General features: G+C 40.4%; 1 protein-coding gene across 1 annotated transcript in view; it reads right to left on the bottom strand.

Annotated features, from left to right (window-relative positions):
• Nucleotides 1-20,708, bottom strand: part of LOC307250754 (uncharacterized protein) — a 36,152-nt gene extending 15,444 nt beyond the window's left edge. The window contains exons 1-5 of the mRNA XM_080027929.1: nt 20,339-20,708; nt 12,362-12,496; nt 10,459-10,545; nt 9,306-9,402; nt 7,039-7,062 (exon numbers count right to left, since the gene is read on the bottom strand). Coding sequence (XP_079884055.1) covers nt 7,039-7,062; nt 9,306-9,402; nt 10,459-10,545; nt 12,362-12,496; nt 20,339-20,443 — 448 coding nt within the window. The 5' untranslated portion in view covers nt 20,444-20,708. The remainder of the gene's footprint in view (nt 1-7,038; nt 7,063-9,305; nt 9,403-10,458; nt 10,546-12,361; nt 12,497-20,338) is intronic.
• Nucleotides 20,709-22,500: the final 1,792 nt, after the last annotated feature.

Below are 22,500 nucleotides of genomic sequence, written 5' to 3'. Positions count from 1 at the left end.
GTATGTGAGAGAGAGAGTGTGTGAGTATGTGTGTGTGTGAGAGTGAGAGAGAGATAGAGAGAGGGAGGGAGGGAAGGAGAGAGAGGGAGAGATGGAGAGGGAAAGTGAGTTTGTTTGTATGTGAGAGAGAGTGTGTGAGTATGTGTGTGTGTGAGAGTGAGAGAGAGATAGAGAGAGGGAAGGAGAGAGAGGGAGAGATGGAGAGGGAAAGTGAGTTTGTTTGTATGTGACAGAGAGTGTGTGAGTATGTGTGTGTGAGAGTGAGAGAGAGATAGAGAGAGGGAGGGAGGGAAGGAGAGAGAGGGAGAGATGGAGAGGGAAAGTGAGTTTGTTTGTATGTGAGAGAGAGTGTGTGAGTATGTGTGTGTGTGTGAGAGTGAGAGAGAGAGGGAGGGAGGGAAGGAGAGAGAGAGAGAGATAGAGAGAGGGAGGGAGGGAAGGAGAGAGAGGGAGAGATGGAGAGGGAAAGTGAGTTTGTTTTTGTATGTGTGTGAGAGAGTGAGTGAGAGAGGGAGGGAGAAATAAAGTGCGTTAGAATGAGTGTGGGAATGCAAGTGTGAGAGAGTGTAAGAGTGAGTGAGTGTGTTTGTGTGTGAGAGAGAGGGAGATAGAGGGAGGGAGGGAAGGAGAGAGGGAGGGAGAGAGCGAGTGTGTAAGTGTGTGTTTGTGTGAGTGTGAGTTTGCGAGAGAGATAGAGAGAGGGAGGGAGGGAAGGAGGGAGGGTGGGAGGGAGAGAGTGAGTGAGTGAGAAAGTGTGTAAGTGTGTGTTTGTTTGAGTGTGAGTTTGAGAGAGGGAGGGAGGGAGAGAGTGAGAGAGAAAGTGTGTGTTTGTGTGAGTTTGAGAGAGAGAGTGAGAAGGAGAAAGTGAGTGAGCGAGTGCGATAGTGAGAGAGAGGAAGGAAGGAAGGGAGGGAGAGTGTGTGAGAGAGGGAAAGAGAGTGTTTGTGCGTGAGAAAGAGTGAGAGAAGAAGAAAGTGAGTGAGTGAGTGTGTGTGTGAGAGAGAGAAAGTGAGAGAGAGAGACAGACAGAAAGAGAGGGCGAGAGGGAGGGAGAGAAGTAGGGAGGGCGAGTAAGAGAGACAGAGAGAAAGAGAGGGCGAGAGGGAGGGAGAGAAGTAGGGAGGGCGAGTGAGAGAGAGACAGAGAGAAAGTGTATGTGTGAGTGAGAGAGGGAAAGAGAGAGAGCTGTCACAATCAGGAAGCTTCTTCTAAGATGGTGAACCCGTTAAGACTGTTTCCTATGATAACTGACAATGACAATCTCCAAGACACAGCTCAACAATCAGGACATTGTTTGGTCCGTCCCAACACGTTTCTTTAGGACTTGTGCCGAGTTCACACAGTTTAATGAGATGTATGTATGCCACCCAATGCACAGATCAACGGATCGCATTGCGTAATGTAGAATACCTCTTTTTGTGGAAAAGAAAACTTCACTTCTTTTAAATCGAGTCTGAAGACTTTTCTGTTTCCATTTTAACCTGTACTTTTTATTTTATTTAAATGTTTTACTTCTTTTCATTCGCTTTTAAATGTCTTCTAATGTGTTTTATGTATTTTAATCTTGCCCCTGTAAAGCACTTTGAGTGGCCTTGTGTTTGAATTGTGCTATAGAAATAAACTTGCCTTGCCTTCTGTCCAATATAAAAACTAATCTTTACTTCAAAAAGGGATTACTGATTGTTCAACATTTGCTTATAGTTAAAGCGATGTAATTGTAAGTCCTAAGAAACCTGTAAAGTAGAGTAGGGGAGAACGGGGTAATTTGTCACACGGGTTGGTTGTCACAATCGTTATATCTCGGAACCAGAAGGCGCTGTCTGTGAAATTTGAAAAAAGTGTGCCTACTTACCCCGTTCTCCCCTACGCCATGTTAGTTGTTTTGTCTTTCTTTTGTTTTTATGTTCCTTTTTTCAGTTGTGTGTGTGTATGTTCGCTTTAAAAAAAAAAAAAAATCACAAAAAAAAAATTCTCTCTCTCTCTCTCTCTCTCTCCCTAAAAAAAAATTAAGAATTTAAAAATAAATAAAAAAGACACTAGTGACGATTATGGTCAGCATTCAGACCACAGCCTCCTGCTCAGAGTAATGCCAGGGTCTAGTCTGACTTCTACATACAGTACACTGGCTCTGGATCCAGGGTCTAGTCTGACTTCTACATACAGTACACTGGCTCTGGGTGACTCAATGCTAATTTGATTTTGGGAGTTCGGGGATTCAGATCTGAGAAAAAGGGCATTGATAAAAACTATATATATATATATTTTTTTTTTTTTATCTTTATTTATACAGGTAAATCCCATTGAGACCGGAGACTCTTTTGCAAGGGAGACCTGTTTTCCTTTCCCACGTTACCATTCACGCACACATTCATACACCGATAGCAGGCTAACTATCGACATATTATTTGAGCTGATGGACTAATTTGCCGTTACAGGTCATTTGTGATCATCAGAAGAAGAAAAAAATTAGACTGAGCCACCATAGAAACGCCTTCAAGGTCCTTTTGATATAACAATGTAATTTCAAGGCTTTTTTTCAAAGTTCATACCAACAAAAATAAAATCCATTTTGTGTGTGTGTGTGAAGGGACACAGATGAAATGTGTCAGAGAGGGGAATGACATGCAGAGAACGACCCGGGCTGGATTCTAACCCGGGCCTGCTGTGAAGAGGACTGAGCCTCTATGGGGGGGTGGGGGGGGGGGGGGGGTGAATCTAACCACTACACCACAAGCACCCCCTTACAAAAAAATAAATCCTGAAACTACATGCCCATAAACAGAAGTCAGTGGGGCGACTGTGGCTCAGTTGGTAGAGCGGGTCGGCTGATGATCAAAGGGTTGGAGGTTCGATCCCCGCCCTGCCACCTGTGTCATAGTTGTTGTGTCCTTGGGCAAGACACTTCACCCACCTTGCCTCGTGTGCATGTCGATAGTTAGCCTGCTATCGGTGTATGAATGTGTGTGTGAATGGTAACGTGGGAAAGGAAAACAGGTCTCCCTTGCAAAAGAGTCTTCGGTCTCAATGGGATTTACCTGTATAAATAAAGGTTAGAGTAAGGTGTGGTGTCCATTAACAAAGTGTCTCACATCATATAAAGGACTTTTTAAACCAAAGCCCCAACCACAGCGAGTAATACCAGCATCCAATATGGAAGTGACAAAACGTGCAGTTCACAGAGTGGCCACTAAGAGGTGGTACCAAAACAGAGCAATTTCTCTTCATGTCAAAAAGTCAACGAGGTGTCATGTACATGTAGGTCCCTTCAGTTCTGTTATATAGTCAAGGAAAGGCTGACATATCTGTTTAAACTTCTCTGCTTTCCCTGACATCTAGTAGCTTCAAATAATTTAGATTTTCTTTATGAACATGTGTGTGTGTGTGTGTGTGTGTGTGTGCGCGTGTGTGTGTGTGTGTGTGTGTGAAAAAACACTGAAAAGTACTGTTATATAGTCAAGGAAAGGCTGCCATATGTGTGTGTGATTGTGATCCGTCCCTTTCTTAATATAAATGTGGACCAGCTGTCCCTAAAACCCTTCCACCACTGAACTGTTCACTCCTGGTAATCTCCGGACACTGCAGTAGCATCTGACTAGCCGCTAATCCACGGCTAATACCGCCACCAAATCCCTCTGCTGTCCATGAATGTTGGATGACTGTCAGACCAGACCAACAGCCTCGCACTCAAATCTGCCTCTGTCTCCTGAGGACAATGTGGATAGGGGTGGGGGAACAAATAGGTTTTTATATGTAAAAGTCGTGATTCCTATCCTCTGCCATTTTTTTGTAGAGTGTAGAGACAGAGTTGAAATGGGGCAGAGAGGGGAGTGACATGCAGAGAACGACCGCGGGCTGGAATCGAACCCGGGTCCGCTGCTGGCCGAGGCCCATGGGGGGGACGCCCTACCAACTGAGCCAAGGGCGCCCCCCTCTTCTGCAATTTTTAATAAAATTCATAATTATTAAGTATAGATTTTGTTAAAACTACTGTCGAAATATTTAGGAAAAAAAACGTCTGAGAAGCTCTCTGTTGAGTGTGTTGACCAGCTTTGCAAGGAGAGCGTCTGGCAACTTATTAGATGTTTGGACTAACTGCATCCTTGTGTTCTTGGCTGCATATCAGGATAAAAATACTTTTCTAAAATTTCTATAATTCATTCAGGGCAGGGTATCATTTGAAATATTTCAACAGTAGATTTTACAAAATCTATACTAAATAATTATGAATTTTATTAAAAATTTGATCTGCGCAACCGGAGAAAGAAACTTCAATGAAGGATGAACGATCTTGGGAAAAAATCCATGGAGTTCGCCGAAGACTTGACTGCTTTGCTCTGTCTGTTAATCCAGTTCCTTACAGCACCAGTGTTGGCCAAAAGGCAAAAAGGCTTAATCAAAGTTAACGGTCTTTAGGGACACGACATGCGGACACAGCCCAAGAGGAGCGTATCTACATTGAAGCTCAAACGATGCACAACCTTGATCGTTTATACTACATAGGATCCCAGAGTTAAATACACCTTCATATTCCCACCGGTGAAGTAGGTCTTTAAGTTTTCCTTAAAGGCCTACTTCACCGGTGGGAATATGAAGGTGTATTGAACTCGGAGATCCTATGAAGTATAAATGTGCAAAAAAAAAAAAAATCGGATCACAGAAAGAGAAATGTAGGGTTGGACAGTGAGACCATAAAACACTCTTTCTGCCTTTTCTCAGGCTAGGATGATCCGATTTCAATTTCTTTTGCACATTTATACTACATAGGATCTCCGAGTTCAATACACCTTCATATTCCAACCGGTGAAGTAGGCCTTTAAGTTTCCTCTTAACTTCTGTTCAGCTGCGTCTTTATTCTCATTCCCTGACTACAGCGGAGATATTATATTTTAAATATATACAGCTCTGGAAAAAATTAAGAGACCACTCCAAATGTTCAGTGTCTCTCGTTTAACTATTTATAGGCATATGTTTGAGTAGAATGAACATTTTGGTTTTATTCTATAAACGTCTGACAACATTTCTACCAAATTCCCCTCAAAAATATTGTCATTAAGAGCATTTCGATTAAGTAATTTAGAGATGAAGATTTAAAGAAAAATCCAGACTGGTCTCTCAATTTTTTCCCAGAGCTGTACATCTAGGTCGATTGAATGAAGTCCAAAAACAAACAAACAGTCAGTATTGTAGTAGCAGTTACCGTGGGGATTAGAGATTAAGGTATAATGTGCATCAGGGTTTAAAGGGACCTGACTACAGCGGAGACCATGTGCTCTACATATGGCACAGACGGGATTCCTGCTGGCCAGATTAACCTCCAGGAGAATCCTACACGCTTTGACACTGAGAGAGTCATAATGTCGGTCAAACAAATGCCACTAGAGCTAACAACATTTTAAAATTATTTTGGTGGAGGTTTCAATTAAGTCTACTGGGCTTTTTGTTTGTTTGTTATATTTGTTGTTCTGTATATTTTTAATTGTGCAAATAAAAATAAAAAAATTAAATAAAAAAATGTAAAGGTGCAGTGTGTAATATGACATCATCAAGAAAGTTCTACAAAGTTCTAGAATGCAACGCTCCCTGGGTAACCCCACCCCTTTTGAATAATAACAGAAGCTACAGTGGCCTTCAAGGACAAGAACAATTCTACATTTTAAACAATGCACCTGATGACATTCCAACTATGACACTTTCAAGATGGCGGCACTAGGCCTTGGTCCAAAATATGCAGAAATATGGACATATATGAGACCCTTTCTAAGGGAAAAATATATAATTAAAAAAAGAAATTCAGCTATTATGCACTAAATTAAATGTACTTATGGATATTATAATTGCTTTCTACAAAATCTGCTAGGAAATAAAACCCAAAATTCTACACACTGCAGGTTTAAACCAAAGCGTCAAGAAGAGTGAGAGACTGACATTTAATTATTTAGGTGGACGCTATCAAATACGTCCATAGTTTATTTGGGTTATATTTAAAAAAAAAACTTAAACTTAAACTTAAAATCAACTTAAACAAAAGTGTCAAGAAGAGTGAGAGATTCACAGTGTATGAGGCTTTCAAATACGCCCACTGGGTTTTTTGTTTTGTTATCTTTCTTGTTCTGTAAATGTTTTATTGTTGGAAACATGTGCTGTACATATGGCACAGACGGGATTCCTGCTGGCCAGATTAACCTCCAGGAGACTAAACATAAAACACGCTTTGATACTTTGAGAGAGTTTGCGACTCCAGCAGAATGGACTCTTTGCCGGTGGAACATTAGCTTAGCGAGACAATTTTTGTCAATCAAAGAGACTTATATTACGGAAAATCTACACTCCCCTCTCTGCCCCATTTCAACTCTGTCTCTACACTATCAATAAAGCATAAAAATGCCAAAAAATATCTTAAAAAAAAAAAAAAAAAACAGCATATAAGGGGGCGCCCTTAGCTCAGTTGGTAGGGCGTCCCCCCCATGGGCCTCGGCCAGCAGCGGACCCGGGTTCGATTCCAGCCCGCGGTCGTTCTCTGCATGTCACTCCCCTCTCTGAGTCTTTTGCTGTTGGATAAATGTGGGTTCTAATCCGGATTGTGTTCGACCAGTGTGTGAGTGTGTGTGTGTGTGTGTGTGTGTATATTCTTTGAGCCCCTACATACAACACTATAAGGATCCAAACAAAACAGGCTTCAGATCTGAGTGAGTGAGTGAGTGAGTGAGTGAGTGAGTGAGTGAGTGAGTGAGTGAGTGAGTGAGTGAGTGAGTGAGTGAGTGAGTGAGTGAGTGAGTGTGTGTATAATTTTGGAGAAATTGGATTCTCGTGTCTAGTGTTGTGTTTGTGTTATTTTTTTTCTTTTGTGATGTTTTCGATTTGAAAAATATTAAAAGAAATAATGCAAAATGTTTTTTTTATATAAGGATAACTTGTTCTAAATATGTCGATAAAACCAAAAAAAAATAAAATAAAATAACACCACTGTGGGCAAGTCAGCTGAATGTGCCTCATAAATATATTCAAATTCAATTTCAACATGATCAGGGTTCAACATACCATTCTTAGGGTCACCCTTCTTCTCTGCAAAAGAAAGATTTAACACGATTATGATGATTTACCAACAAACTCAACAAAACTTAAAAAAATTAAGATATCGTAGAAGATAGAAAACGGAAGATTTATAAGAGCGCAGAGAAGAGGGTGAGATAAAGGTCAGTTAGTGTGAATTTGTAGCAGCGAAAGAAGAGAGTGAAAGTTGTTTATTCTTTAAAAAGGTGCAGTGTGTAATATGACATCATCAAGAAAGTTCTACAAAGTTCTAGAATGCAACGCTCCCTGGGTAACCCCAACCCTTTAGAATAATAACAGAAGCTGCAGTGGCCTTCAAGGACAAGAACAATTCTACATTTTAAATAATGCGCCTGATGACATTCCAACTATGACACTTTCAAGATGGCGGCACTAGGCCTTGGTCCAAAATATGCAGAAATATGGACATATACGAGACCCTTTCTAAGGGAAAAAATAATAATTACAATTTTTTTTTCAGCTATTATGCACTAAATTAAATGTACTTATGGATATTATAATTACTTTCTACAAAATCTGCTAGGAAATAAAACCCAAAATTCTACACACTGCAGCTTTAAAGCCCCTGTAACTGTAAACCCAAATCCACAAAATCCTACTAACTTTGTGATATTTAGTTAGTTTCATGACAGTAAAGCACCTAAAAAGACTTCTAGGCATATCTATAAATCCAAATGAAAAGATATTGTCATTTAAGTTTGATAAACTATTTAGAACCAATCACGGCTTCGGTTATCTGCCCGAAAATTCTATAAAAACAATAACTGTTGCCAAGGAGAATGTTTAAAACGACCAAAAAAAGTTTTTTTAACTAATTTTTTTAACATTTATTTTCCAATAATTTTTTTTGTAAAAGCCTATTAAGATACCCAACTTTTATATCGTATATTGATTCTGACTATTCAAGACCAGGTTTACAAAGGCTTAAAGTGTCACATCAGCCAGAGTAAAAGATGCTGCATTGTGTTTTTGACGCAGTGAGCAAAACGGTCGAAAAGAGAGACAGAGAGAGAGTCCAGGAAGTCTTCAACATCAGCACACACACACACACACACACACACACACACACACACACACACACACACACACACACACACACACACACACACACACACACACACACACACACACACACACACACACACACACACACACACACACACACACACACACACACACACACACACACACACACACACACACACACACAGGGTCTCTCTCACACACACAGTAAAATAACCCTGTGTGTGTGTGTGTGTGTTCTGTGCGCTCTTGTGCCCCCAGTCACAGCTAGAGTGGTGCACTTCAAAAGGCCGGCATGCTAAGAGGAGCGGAAGAGAAGCCAAATACACTGCAGAGACTTTGCACACACACAGTACGTGTACACACACACACACACACACACACACACTTTCACTACAGCAGACAGAAACACCCAGATCATAGCAGCACCAGTGAAAAGAAGGAAACTGTCCCAAACCTTAACTCAAAACACCATGACAGATTTAACATTCTGATCAACCCCTGTTCCACGGAGGCAATGGGGCAGAGAGGGGAGTGACATGCAGAGAACGACCGCGGGCTGGAATCGAACCCGGGTCCGCTGCTGGCCGAGGCCCATGGGGGGGGGGGGGGGGGACGCCCTACCAACTGAGCTAAGGGCGCCCCCGTATTTTCGTTCTTGAGAAGGTTATTTCTTTTAGACTTTTATGATCCTCCAAACCGTTCAATTATTTATTGGGGAGTTCCTCTTTTAAGATTGAAGCCATGAATGATTTAAGGTTATAAAAAGAAAGTCACCAAAATAGAGAAAATTTCTTTTTCTCACATCGATGGTTTAATACACTTTCAGACTGGAACAGTGGCGAGATTACAGTTAGAGGGTTAGGGTTAGTCTGTCTTAATATTGATGATTTTAATATGGTGGTTGAAATAAAGATTGATTTATTGATTGATTGACATGAGCAGAGCAGAGCGGTTTGGGACTCAGGTTAAGGCCTTGTTAGTAGAATAAAAAGAGTGAGTATTAGTCAGTCCCAGGTGTGAAAATGTGAAAAGTCCCACAGGTAAATAGAAGCAGTGAAAGCAGCGTGGCAAGGCAAGGCAGGTTTATTTCCATAGCACAATTCAGACACAAGGCCATTCAAAGAAGTGCTTTACAGGGTGCATGAAATACATCAAGATTAATTTAAAATACATCGGGTATAGAATAGACATTAGAACGTAGTACGAACCGGTTTTGCGTTGTCGTCTGTTGAGTAAGTCGTTGATCGCGGCTCTGAATCTTTTGGCTTCTTCCTCGCTGGCGAAGTTCAGACCAACCTGACAGTTCTACAGAATAAAGGGAAAGGCAACAAATTATTACAACAATATAGACTAGGGGGTCGAGTAGAAAAACATTTACCCTGCGTTCCAAATCTCACACTCTTTCTGTTTCCTATTCTACATACTACATCTGAACATAAAAATAATCTAGTTAGGATGCAGTAGGCATACTATTGGGACATACTTTTACTTATTTATATCATCATAACATGGCTACTTGATCTTGGAATAGTGGGTCAGAATCGCCCAAATATGAACACTAAAAATCTCGGACGGATCTAGTAGACATCTGGGTATTTCTAACCATACTAAATCTTTGTGTGAATGTGTAGTGGAGACGATTTGACCATTTATTGTAAAAAAAAAAAAAAACTGTCAAAAATAGTGGCAACTCGGGGCGCTCCGGTGGTGTAGTGGATAGAGCCCGTAACATATCGGCTCCGGCCTTCGTTGCAGTGGTCGTGGGTTCAAATCCGACCCGTGGACCTTTACTGCAGGTCATCCCCCCTCTCTCTCTGTCTCCCCATTTCAACTCTGTACTGTCTAATAAAGCTTGAAAATGCCCAAAAAATTATCTTTAAAAAATAAATAAAAAAGGCAACTTTTTTAAAGAGCAGACACATCCTAAAGGCCTGTGGCTCCTTCACATTACTGACTGTGTGAAAACAGCTTTGAGCGAACAGACCATAATGTCAATATTTGCCATGAAATGAACGCATTTAGTGACTATTTTCACACTTAATTAAAAAGTGCCCCGAGGAACTTTCAGTGTGTGTTCATTCTTGTGCCCCCTTTGGACAAAAGCGGTAGTGTTTTTACCACACCAGCTGTTGTACCCATGACAAAGGCATTAAGAAAAACTATATAAAATTAGCATTCTTTGCACTGATGGTCTCGTTTGCTGATACATGTCATTCATGATCATCAGAGGAAAAATGAGACCGTTTCAGAAATATTTCAAAGTTTCTCGTAGCATCTTTAAACAGACCAGGACCTGATGGTTTTGGTTTTGAGGAAATCACATCTGGTTTAACACACACACACAGACACAGACAGACTTACATCTCCTGTGAATGAGATGAAGTAAGATCTTGAGCTGCTGATGGAGAAGTTGTGGTAAAGCTCCTGTTCGAACATGGTTTTTCCCTCCTGTGAAAAACACAAAACAGAGAAAAAAAATACATCAGTTTATTTTTTTAATTTTTTTTCCACAACACACACACACACACACACATGCACTATCACAACATACAAAAAAACAAAAACTGATTTATTTTTTCTATTACAATTTTTTCCAGAAATATATGTAGAAATATTTCTTTCATTTCATTTCATTTCATTTCATTTCATTTCATTTATTTATTACGGCTCACGGCCATAGCACATGGCATGGAGCACACAATTCAAATTAAATCATTACAAAACGATAATGTTGCATATATTCTCCGGGATCGTGTAAAATCCATACAAGATCGCCAAGGCTACCACAGCGCAGTTCATCTGGCTTTTGAGTTGGATTTGCTTCTTGCTGCCGCGCACGCTGGTCCGTTCGGCGTGGCGGATTTTGCGCGCGGTGATCAGAGAACTACATATTACATTTTTCTTAAGAACACAATGTATCATAAATCAGACAGTTGACAACATATGAACAAATCCTTCTGTAATAACCTAAACCCTTAAAGGTGCAGTGTGTAATATGACATCATCAAGAAAGTTCTACAAAGTTCTAGAATGCAACGCTCCCTGGGTAACCCCAACCCTTTAGAATAATAACAGAAGCTACAGTGGCCTTCAAGGACAAGAACAATTCAAAATTTTAAACAATGCACCTGATGACATTCCAACTATGACACTTTCAAGATGGCGGCACTAGGCCTTGGTCCAAAATATGCAGAAATATGGACATATATGAGACCCTTTCTAAGGGAAAAAATAATAATTCAAAACATTTTTTTCAGCTATTATGCACTAATTTCAATGTACTTATGGATATTATAATTACTTTCTACAAAATCTGCTAGGAAATAAAACCCAAAATTCTACACACTGCAGGTTTAAAGACAAACAGAGGTTGTTTTTAATAGAAATAAACCTCACACTGGTTGAGATGTAGCTGGATGTCAGTGTGTGAGAGCATCAGACAGTAAGCACAGATCAGTGGCTGCTAACTCCCCTTGATCCACTAGCACTGAGGATCATCTTTATATCCCAAGATTATTTTAACATTGACTACAGATAGGATGTGTTCAAAAAGCCCTACTAACGTCCTACTCATACTAAAAGCTTTACTAACGTCCAACTCATACTAAAAGCCCTACTGACGTCCTACTCATACTAAAAGCCCTACTAACGTCCTACTCACACTAAAAGCCCTACTAACGTCCTACTCACACTAAAAGCCCTACTACCGTCCTACGCATACTAAAATCCCTACTAACGTCCTACTCATACTAACGTCCTACTCATACTAAAAGCCCTACTAACGCCCTACTCATACTAATTTTGACGTCAATTTGAGTGTGTTGTGGTTGTGTATGCGAGAAATGCCCAGATGAGTATTTACTTCCAGGAAGATTTTGTGTATGGATCGATAGGATACTTTTCCAACTCAACCGCCCCCCACAATGCATTGCGTTTAAGTTATTTATTCATGATCATCACATCAGAGGCAAAATTAGACTGTTTCAGACACATTTAAAAGTTTCTCTGAGCTACTTCAATGTTGAAAAAAAAACACGAAAAAGGGGCATTTTCGCACAATAGGAAACGTTTATCTATTGACACCCAAAACTCACCTTTTTTCACAGGCTTTTACGTTTTAATGAATTGTTTTGTGTCATTGCTGTAAGTGTTTTTTAATGTGTGCTGTTGTATTTTAATTTGTGTATTTTATGTAAAGCACTTTGGTGAATTTAGGTTCTTATAAGGTGCTATATAAATAAAAGTGACCTTGACCTTGACCCACCTTGATGTCAAAGACCCGGATGTAGTAGGACCTCTGTGGGTTGTCTTTGACCAAACAGGCGACTCCACAACATCTCTTCACCCAGCTGCAGCTCCGGTCTGCCGCGTACACCTGCACCACCGCCGAACACAGGGTCTGAAAACACACACACACACACACACACACACACACACACACACACACACACACACACACACAGGTTTTCATCACTTAAGAGGACATTACATAGACTTACATTCATTTCCTAGAGACTTGACATAACCACTACTTGATTAACCCTTAAATATACCCTCACCTAAAAGCATGTCTTCACCCTTAAATGTCATTTTTACATCACACACACACACACACACACACACACACACACACACACACACACACACACACACACACACACACACACACACACACACACACACACACACACACACACACACACACACACACACACACACACACACACACACACACACACACACACACACACACACACACACACACACACACACACACACACACACACACCTGTAATCTGTAATCTTAATTTAATTTAATTTAAATGTTTTATTTCTATTCCTGTTTGGTTTACACAGTGGGTTAAAGCCCCACAGAAAAAGTCCTATTACACATGTTTCATTCTCTTTTCTAATGTGTATTCTCTACTTGATGTATTTTAATCTTGATGTATTTCATGCCCCTGTAAAGCACTTCTTTGATTGGCCTGAATGTGTCTGAATTGAGCTATAGAAATAAACTTATAGGGGGCCGGCGCCCTTAGCTCAGTTGGTAAGGCGTCCCCCCCCATGGGCCTCGGCCAGCAGCAGACCCGGGTTCGATTCCAGCCCGCGGTCGTTCTCTGCATGTCACTCCCCTCTCTGCCCCATTTCACCTCTGTCTCTCTCTACACTATCAATAAAGCAGAAAAATGCAAAAAAATAAAAACTTATACATTCATTAAAACATCCTTATAAATATCCTATTCCATTTCTACCAAGTCTGTTCTGGGAAATACCCATAAACTACTACACACTGCGACTTTAAATGTGTCCCATGTTTCAGAGGTTATCAAGGGCACGACCCACATGTGTCACAGAGCGGCCAACCAGGAAGAGGAAGGAGACACGATGCAAAACGTTAATACAGTGATAATGACCTCATAGCACACACACACGCGCAAAGTCACACACACACACACACAGTCATACACACACGCAAAGTCACACACACACACACAAAGTCACAAACACACACACACAGTCATACACACAGTCTCACACACAGACACACACACAGTCTCTCTCTCTCTCACACACACACGCACACAAAGTCATACACACACACAAAGTCATACACACACACACGCAAAGTCATACACACACACACACACACACAGTCATACACACACGCAAAGTCACACACACAGTCTCTCTCTCACACACACACACACACACACACACACACACACACACACACACACACACACACACACACAACAATGCCACCTTTTGTGTTCAGATAATGAGCCAAATATTCAAATATCGTCACAATGCACTGACTGATAAAAGTAAATCTTTTCCGGAGAGCTGTGTGAGTGTGTGAGTGTGTGTGTGTGTGTGTGTGTGTGTGTGTGTGTGTGGGGGAATTATAAGACGTGTAGAAAAAAAAAATTGTGAAATTCAAATTAGCAGAGGCCGAGATAGCTTGACTTTTGAGTCCTTGGTATTCTTCAACCCTAAAGCTGGTATGATCCAAGCCCCAACCTCAGCAATTTTTACCAGCATCCAATAAGGAAGTGACCTACAACTGTAGTAACCAGAAAGTGCCACTGGGGGTGGCGCCAAGACAAGCAGTTTTTCTTTGACTCACTTGTTAGACAGGCCGTTTTCAAAGTCTTATTAAACCTATTTACAGCCTGGTCCACGAAACCATTTTAGTCTGTATGTTTAGGTCATATCTCCATGACAACACTGAGGGGGGTGAATTTTTTTGGCCCACGCTAGTTTTTATTCTTTTGGAGGTTAAAATGTATTGGCGCGATCTCTTGAGTGACAGCTCTCTGCCCGTTGTCCCTCACTTTGCCTCGGAGGTATACGTCAGCTATCTCCCTCCCCCCGACGTGAGGCGGAGTAAAAATCTCACAAGATGGCGACGCGCACAAACCAGGATTATTGGATGCCGTGTGAATAACTGAGGTCAGCCCGGATGCTACAGCCATATTATTTACTATCTGGTATGATCGAACCCCTCAATTGGTCTCTCGAGGATGAATAAAAGTTAAATGAAAAATGAAATGAAATGTTTCTACAGGACAGTAAGTTGTGTTGCTCAGTACTGTCCAGAACTCACTGTTCCAGTTTGTGCAATTAAGGTTTTCTGTAAGTCACTGTTTTAATCCTCTGGCAAGAGTTCTGCCAGATCACCAATTTCTCTCCTAGCACCACCAAGGGATTTGGACAGTAGTTTTCAGTGAATTACATTTTGTACTAAACATTGGATGAATCGCCATTAAAGGTGCACTGTGTAACTTTTGGGTGTGACAGAAGTAGGACATTTTCTAAGGTATATTCTCATAACTGAATAAACAAACTTTCCTCACAGGAAAATGTGATCCCTGGAACACTGTTTGAAGTTAGAAAGCTTCCTGAAAAGTTACTGTTTCACTGTTGTTGTTTACAGCAGCAGGGCCCACAGTTTGGTTTACAAACATATTATAGTCATACGTTTGGTTCCAGGTTCCTCAAAATAATTAAGTTTTGATTTATGATGATAGAATTATTCAATACTAAGAATTACATGTAGAGTAAATATGTTTAGTAAACTAACTGCAGGCTCTGTGAATGTAAACAAATCCCCGTCCTCTGAAACTGCATAGTGCACCTTTATTTTTCTGCTTTATTAGACAGTGTGGAGAGACAGAGATGAAATGTGTCAGAGAGGGGAATGACATGCAGAGAACGACCCGGGCTGGATTCTAACCCGGGTCTGCTGTGAAGAGGACTGAGATTCTATGGTCTCCAAGGGCGGAAACGGGAAATGCCAGTAGGACTGTTTCCTTCTCAGTGATTTATGAGCCAACCAAGGACACACACACACACACACACACACACACACACACACACACACACACACACACACACACACACACACACACACACACACACACACACACACACACACACACACACACACACACACACACACACACACACACACACACACACACACACACACACACACACACACACACACACACACACACACACACACACACACACACACACACACACACACACACACACACACACACACACACACACACACACACACACACACACACACACACACACACAGGTCAGAAGCAGGAAACACTTTTAAGCATGAAATCTCACAGTCAAAGGTTAAAGGGTCGGCCGTTAAAACCCTCAATGGGATCCGTTAGTTCTCATCATGGGAAAGTCTTCAGCAATAAACACTGGCCGAGTTCCAAATCACATATCTACATACTAAAGCACGCTGGTGTCCGTGTCCATACAACAAAATCCAATTGGAAGTACGTATGTGGCTGTGTTCGAAAAGCCCTACTAACGTCCTCCCTCCTACATACTCAACATGTATATACTACATACTAAAAGCCCTACTAACGTCCTCCCTCCTACATACTCAACATGTATATACTACATACTAAAAGCCCTAGTAACGTCCTCCCTCCTACATACTCAACATGTATATACTACATACTAAAAGCCCTACTAACGTCCTCCCTCCTACATACTCAACATGTATATACTACATACTAAAAGCCCCACTAACGTCCTCCCTCCTACATACTCAACATGTATATACTACATACTAAAAGCCCCACTAACGTCCTCCCTCCTACATACTCAACATGTATATACTACATACTAAAAGCCCTACTAACGTCCTCCCTCCTACATACTCAACATGTATATACTACATACTAAAAGCCCCACTAACCTCCTCCCTCCTTCATACTCAACATGTATATACTACATAATAAAAGCCCCACTAACGTCCTCCCTCCTACATACTAAAAATGAATATGAGTAGTAGAACGTATGGCTTTTCGAAACACAGCCAAGGTCTATGTTCCAAATCACATACTCTTTCCTTTTTACTTTACTACACACTAAAGCACGCTGTTGTCCATACTAGAAATTCCAATTGGATATATTGGGGCATTTGTGTATTTTTGGCATGCTGCATTTGACATGCATACTGGGACATCCTACACGAACCGAGACCACCTCTTCAATAAGGTCACGGTACGCTTGTTTGGTCCGCTTTTGTTGCCATGTATGATTTTCTCTGTTCTCACCTGCCCAAAACAAACCCCTGGAGCGAAGTTGGAAACTAAGGTTGCGTTCCGAATCGCATACTTTCTACTATATAGTATGTAGAAAAAAGATTTAGGATGTCCCGATTCTTGTGGCCAGATTTAGGATGGTTAGAAGTACCCGGATGTCCTACTTCATGCGGCCAAGTGTTGAAAAGTGCATCCTATTTGGGCGATTCTGACCCACAATCCAGTGCGCACGTGAAGTGACGTAACATCGACGAAGCCTCCATATGAAAACAAACGGGGATGCGACGGATATAAAAGCAAGAGGCAAGATCAAGGCGCAATGTTATGATGAAATAAGAGAGTAAAGTATGTCCCAATAGTATGCCTACTGCATCCTAACTAGATTATTTTTATCGTCGGATGTAGTATGTAGAATAGAAAAAAGAAAGAGTATGCGATTCAGAACGCAACCTAACTCTAGTTCATTTCGAACCAAACACGGCAGGTATGAAAGCCGCCCTTAGTTTCTGTACAGAAGTTTTTTTTTGCTTTATTGAAGAGACAGAGATGAAATGGGGCAGAGAGGGGAGTGACATGCAGAGAACGACCGCAGGCTGGAATCGAACCCGGGTCCGCTGCTGGCCGAGGCCCATGGGGGGGGGACGCCCTACCAACTGAGCTAAGGGCGCCCCTGTACAGAAGTTTTCTTGCACAAAAAAAAAATGTGCACTTGTTACATCTCCATGTAGCACTTACATGTGGCTCTTTGCAGTTTGGTTTATTTGAAGCTGTAGTACTGACGTGATTCTTGTTGTTCTGAGTTTGTACCTTCATGGTTGAATGCACTTAAAAGGTGCAGTGTGTAATATTACATCATCAAGTAAGTTCTAGAAAGTTCTAGAATGCAACGCTCCCTGGGTAACCCCAACCCTTTCGAATAATAACAGAAGCTACAGTGGCCTTCAAGGACAAGAACAATTCAAAATTTTAAACAATGCACCTGATGACATTCCAACTATGACACTTTCAAGATGGCGGCACTAGGCCTTGGTCCAAAATATACAGAAATATGGACATGTATGAGACCCTTTCTAAGGGAAAAAATAATAATTCAAATAAAATGTTTCAGCTATTATGCACTAAATTAAATGTACTTATGGATATTATAATTACTTTCTACAAAATCTGCTAGGAAATAAAACCCAAAAGTCTACACACTGCAGGTTTAATGGAAGTCGCTTTGGATAAAAGAGTCAGCTAAATGTAATGTTATGTAAAATGAACAAATTCCCATCCTGTTCTCAGTAGATGTTTGTTTCTGTGTTGTGTGCTGTATCTGGTGGTGATGTTGTGACCTTGCTGCTCCATCAGTAATACAGTGATACTCAGCAGTGAGTGAACTACAGATTCTCCCGTGTCCAACTGTCCTTGAAAGCAACACCACCAAGATGATGACATAAACATTTCACCACAGGCACGACTCAGCAGCTATTCAGGGGGATTTTTTTATTTTCGCCCAGATGGCATGACACTGCAAACGTTTAAATGCCCACTATAAAAAGGAGCTTCGAGGAACTTTTAAATATTTCTGAAACAGTCTCATTTTCCCTCTGATGATCATAAATTACATGTTACAGCAAACGAGACCATCAATGCAAAGAATGCTATTTTTTTATATAGTTTTTCTTAATGCCTTTGTCATGGGTATATACGCTCACCCAGGAACAACAGCTGGCGTGGTAAAAACAAATGGGGAGCAAGAATGAACACAAACTGAAAGTTCCTCGGAGCACCTTTAATATATACCTCAGTCTTTTACACACTGACAACATGTTTGACTGCAAGAAAAGATGGCTAACAGTACCCTTTCAAACTATTTCAAATCTTCATACTCATCATACTATCCAGTTTAGCGTATAAGCTTTTTTCAGCATCAACACGCATTTTCTGCAGGAGATGCATTTTCTAGCTTCTAACAATGTAAGCACACATTGTGATACTGATAAGGTTGACAGTGCAGCGTGAATATATGCCCATCAAAATCCACTCCAAGCTCCTATTCTGGTCAGTGCTTATCAAGCTGAACAGTCTTATACTTACCCTGCGTTCCGAATCTCATACTTTTTTCTATTCTACATACTACATCCGACGATAAAAATAATCTAGTTAGGATGCAGTAGGCATACTATTGGGACATACTTTTATTTATTTATTTCATCATAACATTGTGCCTTGATCTTGCCTCTTGCTTTTATATCCGTCGCATCCCCGTTTGTTTTCATATGGAGGCTTCGGTGATGTGACGTCACTTCACGTGCGCACCGGATTGTGGGTCAGAATCGCCCCAAATAGGATGCAGTTTTCAACACTAACCATCTCGGCCGGATGAAGTAGGACATCCGGGTACTTCTAACCAATCCTAAATCTGGCCACAAGAATCGGGACATCCTAAATCTTTTTTCTTCCATACTAAATAGTAGAGCCTGTGAGCTAAGGTGTTTGTTTCACCCTGTGTTTGCCTCCAACAGTCAAACCCTGGAGGAAACCTGTAACACTCCTGCTGCTGCTGTCACCATCATAGTACAGCTCCCTCCCAAAATAAAGATGAGATAAAACAGAGGCTCACATTTTAATTATTGTCCTGATCTGTTGTTTTGTGTTGTATCTTGTAGAGCACTTTGGTCAAATGGTGTTCTTTGTAAATGTGATATAGAAATACATTTGACTTTGATTTGAAGCTGGTTATGATTTGTGTGAATGTCGATAGTTAGCCTGCTGCTATCGGTGTATGAATGTGTGTGTGAATGGTAACGTGGGAAAGGAAAACAGGTCTCCCTTGCAAAAGAGTCTTCGGTCTCAATGGGATTTACCTGTATAAATAAAGGAAAAAAAATAATAATATTTTGATGCGTGAAGGACTGAACTTTTTGCATTATATATTGTGTTTTGTGTTATACTAATAGGCCTACTACACTTTTATTTTATTGTACCTTTCGGCCAATTTGTATTTGCCCTTGTATATAATCATCTGTCAATCATTTATCCCTCATCCAAATTTGACCTCACAGTGTTATTAATTGTATTGTAGGCTACTGTTTTACTGCACAACAGTGTGGATTTGCAAGTTGCAACCCACACTGTCAACTGTCTATCCTGCATCATGTCAAACTCGCCATAACACACACACGCGCACACGCACACGCACGCACACACACACACACACACACACACACACACACACACACACACACACACACACACACACACACACACACACACACACACACACACACACACACACACACACACACACACACACACACACACACACACACACACACACACACACACACACACACACACACACACACACACACACACACACACACACACACGAGTGTCGCATCACCTTAGATGGGGGTTAAAGACTATGTATTGTGAATGTATGAACCTGCGTATTCTTAGCACCTGCAGAAAGATAGATAGATAGATAGATAGATAGATAGATAGATAGATAGATAGATAGATAGATAGATAGATAGATAGATAGATAGATAGAAAGAAAGACAGACAGACACACAGACATCTAGACAGACAGCTAGATAGAAAGAAAGACACACACACGCACAGACATCTAGATAGATATATAAACAAAGTATGTTGCAACTTACGGCGCATTTCCTTCCCAGGTATCCAAACAGACACTCGTTCTCCTGCGGGGTCAACAGAATGGATCCCACGTTCAGGGACCGTCGAGGCGGCGCGTGACTGTTCATATCTCCCCCAAAATCCTTCTCTAGCGTAGAATGTAATTATCCCTGGTAACTAAGCACGAGTATTTATTGCAGAAAAACCATGTTGCTATGGCCTGTCTCGCTGCTGCAACCGGATCATCTCAGCTCGCTTCCCCCAGTCCAATGCGGAGGATGACTGAGGGATTTTGGGAGGTGTTTCCCAGTGCTTTCTAGGCTTGCTCGCGCTCCAGAAATATCCCAAACGTGTCCCCGTTGGTGTTAAATACGAATATGAGGTGTTAAAATGTGTCTGTTGTAGGCCAAACGCTCAACTTTCATTCGTAAACTAGTCTGGCGGCTGCAGCAGGACTAGCGGCGATGATGCGTACATCCAACATGGCAGCGATTTTGGAACGGTCCATTTTAAAGATGGAGGAGGGGTGGGACGGTTTTCAATTTAAACACTATTCTAGAACTGTCCAGCTGAATTTAGTTGCCATATGGACGTCAGCGACAAAGCCAAGATACATACAACAGCCAATTTTAAGTTAAAACTATGTGGTAGTGAGTGTTTTATTCAAAATAAGAAGTTTAAATGTCGCTAAGGTCAAAGTGGTACGGTCCGATGTGGCAGAAGGAATGCTGCTCTGCGGAGGGAGCGAGGGATGCAGTGTGACGTAGTATGCAGGGGCGGGGCCAGAGGGTGACGTCACGTAGAAATGTAAATAACATGCGTTTGGGTTTGGTTTCGGACATAAATAATTTATATTGTCAAAATGTTTTAAACTTTTTGTGCATTTTGTGGGGGAATAAAGGATTGTAAGTGTGCAGTTTAGTTTAAAGGTGCAGTGTGTAATATGACATCATCAAGAAAGTTCTACAAAGTTCTAGAATGCAACGCTCCCTGGGTAACCCCACCCCTTTCGAATAATAACAGAAGCTACAGTGGCCTTCAAGGACAAGAACAATTCTAAATTTTAAACAATGCACCTGATGACATTCCAACTATGACACTTTCAAGATGGCGGCACTAGGCTTTGGTCCAAAATATGCAGAAATATGGACATATATGAGACCCTTTCTAAGGAAAAATAAAATAATTCAAAACATTTTTTTCAGCTAGTATGCACTAAATTAAATGTACTTATGGATATTATAATTACTTTCTACAAAATCTGCTAGGAAATAAAACCCAAAATTCTACACACTGCAGGTTTAACTTTACTGATAAAAATAAGGCTATATGTCTTGAGAAATAAAATATATTGTCACATAGAATTCTATAAAATAAATGCCTAAAATAAATAGAAATATTAAGCAATTTCGTTGAAATAATCCATAGTATATCATGTTTAATATCGTTTTGCAAATATATATATACGACTATATTTGTATAAAAGAATTCCACACAAATGATAAATGAATTACATACTTTTAAAAATATTTTTTTATATAGTTAATTTTAATAAAAAAATATATTATAATTATTATGATTATTTAAAAAATAAAAGTCTTAAACCTGCAGTGTGCAGAATTTTGGGTTTTATTTCCTAGCAGATTTTGTAGAAAGTAATTATAATATCCATAAGTACATTTAGTTTAGTGCATAATAGCTGAATTTTTTTTATTATTATTATTTTTTTCCCTTAGAAAGGGTCTCATATATGTCCATATTTCTGCATATTTTGGACCAAGGCCTAGTGCCGCCATCTTGAAAGTGTCATTGTTGGAATGTCATCAGGTGCATTGTTTAAAATTTAGAATTGTTCTTGTCCTTGAAGGCCACTGTAGCTTCTGTTATTATTCAAAAGGGGTGGGGTTACCCAGGGAGCGTTGTATTCTAGAACTTTGTAGAACTTTCTTGATGATGTCATATTACACACTGCACCTTTAACATATAAAAATATATATATTATAATTATTATAATTATTTAAAAAATAAAAGTCTTAACATATAAAAATATCATATACGTATAATTTTGTGTGGCTCATCTAACCAATGACACAATACCTTTCTTTCTTTCTTTCTTTCTTTCTTTCTTTCTTTCTTTCTTTCTTTCTTTCTTTCTTTCTTTCTTTCTTTCTTTCTTTCTTTCTTT

This window comes from Ammodytes marinus (genome assembly GCF_949987685.1).
Source record: "Ammodytes marinus genome assembly, chromosome: 5".
NCBI lineage: Eukaryota > Metazoa > Chordata > Actinopteri > Uranoscopiformes > Ammodytidae > Ammodytes > Ammodytes marinus.
The sequence above is the reverse complement of the archived record's forward strand: the minus strand, read 5'-3'. Positions and strand labels throughout refer to the sequence as shown.